Here is a 10,812-nt window from a genome sequence, read left to right on the forward strand (position 1 = left end):
CAAATCTGCCTTGTGTGGCCGGGGCGCCGTTCACAGAGGCCCGGGGCAGGCTACCCGCTGCCGCGAACCGCAGGGGAGGCCCGGGCCACGCCCCGGAGCTGCCGCGGAGGCTCCTGCGCTGTGCGGCGCTGCCGCGGAGGTGCTGACGGCGGCCCGGGCCGGGCCCGGTTCGGCGGGCAGTGGCCGCTGGGAGAGGGGCACTGGCGGGACAAAGGTTGGCACGGCTTCAGCAGGGTCCGAGGGTCGCTTGTTTGCGCAGCGGCGAGAGCGAGCTGCGGGCTTCCAGCAGCCTGGAGCAGGCGAGCAGCAGTAGGTTTGTGCTGATTTCCGAACGTAGGAACCCTGCAGGCCGTGGGCAGACACAGATTGCATCCACTTCAACGTTAAGCTCTGCCATGATGTTTCTTGTCTGTTGCTGGTGTGATTTAGAATCTTCCGGATATGGACTCAGCACCAATGTTTCTTAGAAAATTGTTCCTAGTTAACAATATTTGTGGTTAGGTGGCTACAAGAAATTAGCTAATAAACCTGCTCTTAGTTCATAAGCAATTTGTGTCTACTTTCACTAAACAGAATGAGTGTACTCTCTCTAGATGCCTTTTTTGTGGGGGTGCTACAGACTATGCAGTTGATGAGAAGCCATAATGTAAGAAACCTGGGCTGGCTAAGTGGGTGTTGTTTGCTTGTTTAATAAAGATTTGAAGTTCCTCCCCAGTATGTGAATGCGTTTTGTTGCAGTTATTACTGCTGCTCATGTTAGAATGCAGGTAAGATCATCCGGTTTCTCTTTTTCTCCTAGACAGACAATGTCTTCTGGAAATGACTGTCAATCCCCAGCCTTAACCAAACCTGCACTTGGTGAAAAAGAAGTGACTGAATTGATTGACAGGGTGTTTGGATTGAAAGTGTCTTGGATCAGGCCCCTTCCCAGCTATGATGATCAGAATTTCCATGTGGGTGTCTTAGGAAACCAAGGTGTGTCTGAAAGTGCTGATGAGTATGTCCTCAAAATTACCAATTCAGAAGACAGCCAGGAGCCTGACCTCATTGAAGTGCAGACCCAGGCCATGATGTTTCTCAGCAATGAAGGCTTTCCTTCAGCTACTCCTTATCTTACAAAAGATGGGAACATAATGTCTTTGGAATCTGGAGGTGAGTACCCTCACTGCCCTACTATCAGCCTTTGCTTGTCAGTAGCTTGCTATATGGCATGCCATATATCTTAAGTACAACTCTAGGCTTAATGTTTATACTGAAGACTATGTAATAGATGACCTCTGTATCCAGCTGTAATAGTTCAAACTTAAATAACTGAAGCAAAGCAAGTAAAAAAGCATTTTTAATTATGACTCTTAGGAAGTACAGTGTAATGAATTGGAGAAAACATTGGTCTGACCTGTCTATGCCCAAGAAAAGGCAAAGGTCTCATTTACTAAATGGTGCTAGAAATTACTTGTCTACCAAATGGTGTAAAATATAGTTCTAACCTATCTCTGATGCTAGAAAAAAAATTGGCTTTTGTTTTCCCTGTAACTTCATACAAAAGCTGGAATTTCTGGGACCCACCTCAGAACTGTGTAAGTGGGTACTGAAGGAAAGCTGCTGTAGCAGGGGCAGTGCCAAGCACAAGGACTAGAAGTCCAGCATAGGTTGTGAGTGTGTTAGGATTTGATGTATAATTGCTGTCCAGTATTCTGGCAATTCACATTTTTGAATGAAATCTGTTTAGCACTTGCACTTGGTGACTTTCTGCCTGTGGAAAAAAAATTTCTGCCCTGTATTAGCTAATAATATTAGGTATTGACAGGCTGCATCTCCCCTTACCTCACTAGGTACTGGACCTGGGAACAAAAAGTACATGGTCCGACTGCTAACTTACCTGCCAGGTATACCTGTAGCAAAAATTGCCACAAATGCTCAGATCTTCTATGAGATTGGTCAGCTGGCTGCCAGGTTGGATAAAACACTCTCAGAGGTGAGTTTTCATAGCTCTGGCTTACAAACTACTTCTCACTTGATTTATCTCTGTTTCTGCTTGTGTTTCTTGTTTGCTTCCTGCTCTGCAAAATGTGGTTTGATGAACATAGATGTCAGTTTAATTCCAATTTCAGATGCTAAGCTTCAATCTGGTTGTTACTAAAGCATTTCCCTGGGTAACATGGCCAGTAGGTGCTGGTGATATTATATTGGTGATCTTTTTCAGTGTATTTTTATATCGTTGACTAGGAGATAAGGGTTTCTCTTTACTCATGCAAAACTCAGGGAGCCCTAGGGTGTTCAGATTAGAAGCATGCAAAGCTTGTTTTAAAGTGTTGTTGTATAGTGCCCATCAGACACAGCTGGCTTATCTCATGAATTTTTAATTAATTCTGACTTGCTGTCTTACCTCCTGGTTATTCAAACTATGACCCTTGAACACTGGTAGCAGTTGATTCCTTCTGTAGAATGCCAGCTGTGCCAATGAGCAGAGATTTGTGACTTCTCTTGTTTGTTCCACTTCCAGTCAAATAATCTTAATGCAAAGTAATTTTTTTTCTCTGTTCTGTAATTATACCGAGTGAGGCTGATAAATTAGCCAGTAATTAAGTTTGATGCATAAAAGAATTCTTGCATTATTTATTGCCTTTCATTAACCTTTCCTTCTCATGTTCTGGCTATCATCTTTGGACAGTTTTTTGTGAATTGGCAGCTTTACTAACATTCTAAATTACAGGAGTATTTTTCATTAGGGTAAGATAATTTGCTGTTGCCTTCTAGCACTCTGGTCATGCCCTTGTACTGCAATTAAAACGGTTTATGTGGACAAGCTGGTTTCAAAGTATGTCTGTGACTTGTTCTGCCAAGGAGGAGATAGCTGATGAAAAAGCAGCTATTGATGTAAACGGCTCTTTATGCCCTTAGCATATAGATTATCATCTGCTAAGGTTGGTCATTTAAAAAGAAGAAAATTACAGTTGTCACTGTCAAACCTTCAGAATATCATTGACACTAGAAATTAATACTGAAGGTAGTAAGTTTTCTGCTGACAGATCAGAAAATACAAGCTTGTCAGTTCTACCGAGGTCAACTTGACAGCAATGTGCTGTGCTCAATTTTGTGCACAAAATAGTATCCCACCACTGTTCCTATTGGTGTGTCCTTCAGCTTGGATGTGCCTCATACACTCTCAATGGAAATAAGTTCATGGCTATAAGGTGACTGTGGCTTTACAGGGCTCTTGACTTTTTATTACCCTTTTTTCTGAGGAAACCATCTAGTCTTGTGGGAAGTTTTTGTTGGTTTGTTTTTCATTTGCCTTATATGCTGGTAGAATGTGGCCCACAAGCCACAGTAATAAGAATTAAAGAACTTATGCATGATATACAGTGAGAGAGATGTTTTTCTTCCTTGAATGTCACTTTTCAAATTACCTTTTTCATTTGCTAGTGAGAGAGGCAAGAACCTTACTTGTTTAAAATGTTTAAGCTGCCTAGTTTTACAAAGGAAAAATTTCATATGAATGACCTACTAAAGGTCCAGTATCTCCACAAAGTACTTGTGCCATAAGGATTTTTCATGTATCAGCTGATCCCAAGGCTTGCCCCAGAAGCTGTCCCCTTTAAGAGCACAGAGTGTGCCAGTCCACCTCATGCTGGCAGGTTTTGTCTCTTCTGCTCCCGGAGCTTTCTGTAGCACCAGCCATGAAGTCCAGGCTCTGTCAGTGTGTGGGACTCTGGCCTTGGCAAGGCCTCAGAGTTGCTACATAATGTCACAAAGTCAGTACCAATGTTAATCTTGAGTCTGCAGAAGACTATGAAAAGATCCATTAGGTTTGCATGTAGATACTAAGACTCTTGCCTTAGTCGTTCTTGTTTTGCTGTCAATAGTCAAAGTTGTGGTGCTTTTCAGTGAGTCTCATTAAGAACCTGTTAAAGTTAATAGGGGCTTTGAATCAAGCATTTTAATCTTGAAATGAGAATTTCTACTTACAGCCTATTTTATCTCATGCTTTTTCCACAGAAATTCTATCATCCATCAGTAAAAAGTCTTCATCGGGGTCAGTTTATTTGGAATCTGGCAAATGTTCCTCTTTTAGATCAGTATATTTATGCCCTGGGCCAGAACAAATACCGTGAAGTTGTCGAACAAGTTATTGAGCAGTTTAAAGGAACAGTAATACCCAAGCTAAGCAGTTTTCGACCCTGTGAGTATTTTATCCTCACTGTAATGTTTTGAACTGAGACACTGAATTTTCTTACAGGAGTTTGGGTCTGTGGAGAAGGGAAAAAGACCTCCCTAGCTAGACATGTGCAAATACTGTGCTGAAAGACCACAGTGCACGATAAGCCAGGACTGTGCTGTCTAGTCAGCTTCAGTTCTTCATCTCTCTAATGAGTTTGGTTCAAGTTGAGGTGATGATTTTTTTTCATGCTGTTTAATAACAATATATGGAGTACTCCTTCTCATGAAGGCCCAAATAACTATTTAATCCTGTCTTTATAACTCAGCTCACATTGATGTTGGTGATAAATTGACAGTTTGATTTGAAAACTGCCATTCGGTGTTTGGAAAACATGTGGCATATCTCAGGTAGTTGCAGACCAAGTTAAGGTCTCATAACACTCCCTTATCGGTTGCTGTCTGGTCACCTGCTAGTGTACTGGAGCCCATGGAAGGCCACACCTGATGTTGAGGGATACTACTATGGTTTTGTCCTTGTGTTAGTCTGTGCATCTTTTCAGAGTTGTTCCACTGAGAAATAGCAGAATCTTTTTTTTTTTTTCCCCTATTTAAAAATTATTAAATACTGTTTCTTTCTTATGTGTTTAGGTATCAATCATGGAGATCTTAATGACCACAACATTCTAGTAGATTCAAGTTCTGCTTCTCTGGAGAATCTTCAGTACAAAGTGTCGGGCATTCTGGATTTTAGCGACATGAGTTATGGCTATTATGTATTTGAAGTCGCAATAGCTATCATGTACATGATGATTGAGAGCCCAGACCCTCTGGGTGTTGGGGGACATGTTCTGGCAGGGTTTGAAAGCATCCTGCCACTCACAGAGGAGGAGAGAGGTGCCCTCTTCCTTCTGGTGTGTGGGAGGTTCTCTCAATCCCTGGTCATTGCAGCTCATACAGCTCTGCTGTACCCAGAGAATAAGGAATACCTCACGATCACAGCCAGAACCGGATGGAAACACCTAATGAGAATGTTTGAGGTGGGCCAAGAAGTGGTGGAGCAGACGTGGTTTGAGACTGCCAGAGCATATGCGAATCACGCATCTGCCGAGTAGGCGATGGCTACGGTCACACTTGACTATTGCAATAAAGGCAGCGCCGGCTGTGCTGGAGCGCTTCCCTCTGTGTTGGCGGGACGGGACGGGGCGGGCGCCTATCGCCTCGGCGGGGCCAGCTCGCGCAGCTGGGAGGGCGGGCCGGGGCGCTGCTTCGGAGGCGGGAGCTAGGGCACGCGCTGCAGCGCCGCCTGGTGGCGGCGTGAGGCGTAGGAGAGGTGGTTCTGCGCCGGTTTGACACGGCAGCGCGCAAGCGCGGCGGCCATTTCCGACGTTGTAGTAAAGGTCTGTACGCGGCTGTAACCCTGCTTCTTTACCGGACGGGACTTGCACTCGTTCCCCGGCCGCTCGGTCTGTTCCGGCCTGCCGTGAGTGAGGACGGGTAGGCGGACCGGCAGAATGGGGACAGCGGGGCGGGCCGGTGCGGGGGGGCTCCTGCTGTCCGCGGCGGTGAGGATGACTCTGCAGGGCGGCCGTCCTACGGGGTACTTGGGCCGGCGCGGCTGCAGCGCCCTCTGTGGCTCTGCCTGGGCCGGGGTCTCTGTGCGCCGGGCCGGGCGGGTTCGGCGTAGTGCTCGGTGCCGGTTAACGCTCCTCGTGGTGTCTTGCAGGCCCTCTGACCCCAGTGCGTCCCCGGCACGATGGTGAGTGGCAGCTGTGGGTCGGGCTCGCCTTCTCCGTGGCTTTGTGTCGAGTCATGGCCCAGTCGGGCGAGACGGCGGGGGTCACGTTGCGGAGGGACCAGGGATGTGGGCACGGGGGGGACTGTGGGCACGGCGGGGTCCATTGGCGAGGCCTGAGCCTGTAACGATAGCGGCATTACTGTGTTACCGTGGGTACCAAAGGAAGGTGACGAAGCGTTTGGGGTTTTATACGGGGCGCAGAGCATTGCTAGTTTGAGAGTGGTGTTCTCTGGTAAGAGAACCATGATACTTACTGAAATGTTGTTTTTTACAGTCTCGAAGATATGATTCCAGAACTACCATATTTTCTCCAGAAGGTATTTTTTAACCCTACACTTAAAAGTAGACTCTTGAATGTTCTATTCAGATTCTCTAAGTGACAGGCTGCTTGTACAAAGGTTCGTTGTTTATAGTGTGTTTCACATGAGTTGTTGTGAATCATATTTCACTGCTACCAGCAGCGCATAGTTGTGTAAGGACACCAGGAGTCTGAAGTGGAGACTCACAAATTTGTTGTAATGAAAAGAATAATGAGACCATTAGTGAGTTATGCCACCTGCTGTGTTTTTTAAGTAACTTGAGCAAATCTCCACCTTTCCTCTGTCGTTTGAATTTAGATGGATTTTGTTACTGTTCCACCACCTGTGAACGTGCAATATCCTGCTACTGCAATCATGCTTCTCCTTGCTATTGTACATGCTGAAACAAGTATGTACAAACCATATTTTCCTGTTTTTTAAATAGGATTAATTAAAACCATCTAGTAGAACTTTTTTTAATTGAAAATTTGTGTTGGTTCATTCTGTTGCAGCAGAGAGTACTGCTGATTATTTTTTTCTTCTTTTTGTTAAAAAAGAAGTCACTTTCCACATTTATAGTGGCCTGCATCACCTTATCAGATTTGTGGATTTCCTTTCTCTGGCTCCTTCCTTTCTAGCTAATTTATTTGCTTTTAACTGGGAACAAATGGCAGAAGTGAGACTGGGTTGTACAATGGGCATCTGTCAGATTTTCACAAATTTAAGTCGCCTTATGTACTTGGTCTTGTTCAGTGTTAACTTGTTTGATGTTACTAATGTAAAATCTTCTCCTAGGTCGCTTGTACCAGGTTGAGTATGCGATGGAAGCAATTGGACATGCAGGTACTTGCTTGGGAATCCTAGCAAACGATGGTGTTCTGCTAGCGGCAGAGAGACGCAACATTCACAAGCTTCTGGATGAAGTGTTTTTCTCAGAGAAAATATACAAACTGAATGAGTAAGTTGAAATGATTATCAGATGTCCAGTAATGTTATCCGTAACAGTTGTTGTTACTCAGACATTCTGGCACGGGACCTGCTTTTATTTTATCTGAAGCTTTAGTATTCTTGTTCAGTGTTTTAGTCAAATGTGACTGCTTTGTCATTGTTTGTTTCAGTAGTTCTCCTCCTAAAATGGATTGCAACTCAGTGTCTTATAAGTTTCTGGAGTTTTTGTGGTACCAAATTATATTGTTTTCTTAAAATGACATAACTTAGGTTTCTTTGCCAGAGCTGTACCAGAGATGATATGTTTCCCTATTATGACTTCCTTTTTAGCACTCTGGAAGTTAAATTAGTGATGTTGACAAGTGTGTTCCAGATTATGCTCTCTTGCCCATAAGGGAGGTTGAGTTCTATCCTTTCCAGCAAATGTGCAAATGAAGCACAAATAACTTTTCATCCTGTCAAGCTTCTCATTCTATGTTGATCTTGAAAGCATCTAGAACTGCAGAAGGTATTGGGTTTTCAAGGAGGCAGTGCAACCTAGGCAAGCCCTTCCCTCTTCTGAACAATTTCTAAATTCACTGGATTATTTTTCATTTAATTCTTTCTGTGTAGTGAAAGCTTTGTAGCAATATCAGAATAGGTGAAACAGACCCTAAATCAGGAGCTAACAAAATGATCAAGGAGGTGAAGTGCTTGTTTTTCCTGTGATCAAATCAAGGTCACTAGGTTTCAGTCACACAAATGCAATGTGTCAACCAGCAACTTTCACTGAAGATCTGTCACATCATTGTGATGGCCTCCAGATTGGCACTCATATGTTGCTAATGGCTCTTGTGAAGACACCTGGGATTTTATCATCTTCAACATGATCCTTTTTCTCAGAATTGTACCTGTAACTAAAGTACTGACCTGCTTCTTGCTGTCCACCTCTGCTCTTATAAAATGGTTATGTAGTAGTTTTGGTGTATTCCAAAGATGGAAGCTGATGGACCTGTTTCATCATGCAGCTAAGTAGTTTTTATCTTTGAAAAGCCCAGCAGTTTATGTTCTGCTTGAACTGCTGTATGAAGATATGACTACTTGTGTGTATGCTTTTATTGCAGGGATATGGCTTGCAGCGTGGCAGGAATAACCTCAGATGCCAATGTTCTTACAAATGAACTGCGACTGATCGCGCAGAGGTGAGTCTGCTAAGAGTTAACGCAATTTTACTTGCCTGTGCTGTCAGGTTCAGTTTGGTTTATGTATTAAAGCAAATGTGCATTTAGAGCAGAAGGAGAGATTGTGAAATGAAACAGATAGGTCAAAGAGGCTCTTAGGAATATCTTTCTTTTCAACTGTGGTGCGGAATACCATCAAGAAAACAAGTTTTGAATTTATTTTTTTTCCCCTCTTAGGTATTTGTTACAATATCAAGAGCCCATTCCCTGTGAACAGCTGGTGACAGCACTCTGTGATATCAAGCAGGCTTATACACAGTTTGGAGGTAACAAAGTGCGATGAATGTCTGTGCTTTGAAATGTCTATAGAATTATTCTGCTACATAATTTGAAACGTCTGAGGCTCTGGACAGTTCTACCCAACTCTTCTTTTAACACTAGGAAAACTTTCAGAGGGGAATGGGTTACTCCTTTGCTACCTAAAGTACCACTTTTTAGTGACTGAGCAATTAATGGCTGAGATTCCAGTCCCCTTGAATAGAATGGTTTGAGGGCCCATCCAGCAAAATGGCACAATAAATCACAAATAGGACCATATGGAGGAGTATTGTGAATGTAGCACTTCAAAAACCATTATTTCTGTGGATCAAGCACCATGTTAGACAGCAGTGTTTTAAGTAATGTTCCTTAAAGCTTGAACTGAAATTTTTGCTATTTTACATACATAGTGTGAAAAAGCAGCCTGGCTTTTGACACTGATACTTTAACAGCTAAGCTATATACTTCAAATACTGAGTTTTGATTTAAAATGCTGAGATGATGGAGTATGATTTGTGGAGGCAGAAATTAGGTGTTTTTAGGGTTAAATGAAATAAATCTCTGCTGCCCCTCACCTCCCCCATGACTTAGAAGGACATGCTGGCATGCTTATCTCAAGCAACAGAAGCGTAGAGCACTCTGTTAAATCCTAGTTCACAGAAACAGATTTGAAAAAAGGAATCAAAGAAAATTGTCACTTGTGACCAATTTTGTTACTAAATTTAGATTTTTAATAATCTTCTTTTCAATAGGAAAACGTCCTTTTGGTGTTTCGTTGCTGTATATTGGCTGGGATAAGCATTATGGATTTCAGCTGTATCAAAGTGATCCTAGTGGAAATTATGGAGGGTGGAAAGCTACATGCATTGGGAATAACAGTGCTGTAAGTTCTGGTTATTTTCTTCTTGTAACATCTGGCAAAACCAAAATGAAAATTGCACTGTACTAATTAAACTGGATTGGTGATTACTAATGCAGAACAGAAAGAGATAACTGAAGAAACGCTGCTGTTATGTGTTGCTATCTTCTGATAAGCAGTGACTGGTTGATTTCCCAAAGATACCATTTTAATTTTTGTGACATTTATAGGCAGCTGTGTCAATGCTAAAGCAAGACTACAAAGAAGGAGAAATGACCTTAAAGACTGCACTTGCATTAGCCATTAAAGTTCTAAACAAAACCATGGATGTTAGCAAGCTCTCTGCAGAGAAAGGTGAGTGGTTTGCTAACATGGGAGAATGCCCTTTGCTTAAAGAAAATGCTGTGATGTGCTCTTAATATGGGGTTTGTTGGGTTTTTAGTTGTCACATGCAAAATGTTCTTAGATGATGCAGCATCTCTCTCAGCCTTGACCTTCTTAAGACGCATACAGGTAGTTTAGTTAGGGATGGTCAGCCTGAGGGGCTAGGCCACAGCTCGGGGACTGCCAGCCACTTTGGTGCAGTAGCAGAAATGGCTGCATCTGGTGGAAGAATCACAGGAGCGGTGCTGACAGGCCTGTGCAGGCTGCTGCAGGTGAGTGCTGCTGCCTGGCCTGCCAGTCAAGCTGCTTTGTAGAGGCAGGACAAGAGTATTCTGCTTTATTCTCAGTTGTGATCTGAAATCTTGTCCTTCTAATGATTGTTCTGTCTGAAGCACAAAATGTAACACTGTCTGTTCCATATGTTTCAGTTGAAATTGCAACACTGACAAGAGAGAATGGAAAGACAGTAATAAGGGTTCTGAAGCAAAAGGAGGTGGAACAGTTGATAAAACAACATGAGGAGGAGGAAGCAAAAGCTGAACGTGAAAAGAAGGAAAAAGAACAAAAAGAGAAGGATAAATAGAATATGAAGTCAAGTGTTCTGTAGATAACATAGGACCTGCTTCAGTAAAAGATCATCTGGATTTCTGTTTTGTAGAGGCCTGCAAATATGCCACGGAGGACCCAGAATTACTTTTGATGAACCAGGTCCTTAATCATCATTCAGATAATTAGTTTACTGCTCCTTACATTGACCAATAATTGCTTTAATTATTGAACACAGTTTCTTTCATCTTCTATTTTTTATTATGGAATAAAATTTAAGAAGAATGGTTATGGGTGTCTTTATTTTCTCAGTAATGCCTGGGTATGCATGCTCTTGAGGGA

General features: G+C 42.9%; 2 protein-coding genes across 6 annotated transcripts; both read left to right on the plus strand.

The window, feature by feature from the left end:
• Positions 1-207: 207 nt before the first annotated feature.
• Positions 208-5,361, plus strand: HYKK (hydroxylysine kinase). 5 transcript variants are annotated; one of them, XM_054168899.1, is made up of 5 exons: positions 208-313; positions 800-1,152; positions 1,833-1,975; positions 4,000-4,183; positions 4,810-5,361. In XM_054168899.1, exons 2-5 carry the CDS (start codon positions 807-809, stop codon positions 5,271-5,273), a joined length of 1,137 nt encoding a protein of 378 aa, XP_054024874.1. In that variant the 5' UTR covers positions 208-313; positions 800-806; the 3' UTR covers positions 5,274-5,361. The 5 variants fall into 5 exon arrangements, with proteins under 5 accessions (XP_054024874.1, XP_054024876.1, XP_054024875.1 ...); XM_054168901.1 differs by having other exon boundaries at positions 967-1,152; XM_054168900.1 differs by having other exon boundaries at positions 208-309.
• A 235-nt stretch (positions 5,362-5,596) lies between these two features.
• PSMA4 (proteasome 20S subunit alpha 4) lies at positions 5,597-10,812 on the plus strand. Its single transcript, XM_054169138.1, has 9 exons — positions 5,597-5,655; positions 5,885-5,917; positions 6,231-6,273; positions 7,051-7,213; positions 8,307-8,384; positions 8,601-8,689; positions 9,434-9,564; positions 9,771-9,894; positions 10,353-10,812. The coding sequence occupies exons 2-9, from the start codon at positions 5,915-5,917 to the stop codon at positions 10,505-10,507; spliced, it is 786 nt and encodes a 261-aa protein (XP_054025113.1). The 5' UTR covers positions 5,597-5,655; positions 5,885-5,914; the 3' UTR covers positions 10,508-10,812.

This window comes from Dryobates pubescens, chromosome 17 (genome assembly GCF_014839835.1).
Source record: "Dryobates pubescens isolate bDryPub1 chromosome 17, bDryPub1.pri, whole genome shotgun sequence".
Classification (NCBI taxonomy): domain Eukaryota; kingdom Metazoa; phylum Chordata; class Aves; order Piciformes; family Picidae; genus Dryobates; species Dryobates pubescens.

Excerpts from the sequence above, each read along its gene's own strand:
- PSMA4 (XM_054169138.1), top strand. Across the intron at positions 7,214-8,306 it reads AAAATATACAAACTGAATGA|GGATATGGCTTGCAGCGTGG; the intron begins GTAAGTTGAAAT and ends CTTTTATTGCAG. Across the intron at positions 8,690-9,433 it reads GGCTTATACACAGTTTGGAG|GAAAACGTCCTTTTGGTGTT; the intron begins GTAACAAAGTGC and ends TCTTTTCAATAG.
- HYKK (XM_054168899.1), top strand. The coding sequence starts at position 807 with ATGTCTTCTGGAAATGACTGTCAATCCCCAGCCTTAACCAAACCTGCA. Across the intron at positions 1,976-3,999 it reads TGGATAAAACACTCTCAGAG|AAATTCTATCATCCATCAGT; the intron begins GTGAGTTTTCAT and ends CTTTTTCCACAG. Across the intron at positions 4,184-4,809 it reads GCTAAGCAGTTTTCGACCCT|GTATCAATCATGGAGATCTT; the intron begins GTGAGTATTTTA and ends TTATGTGTTTAG.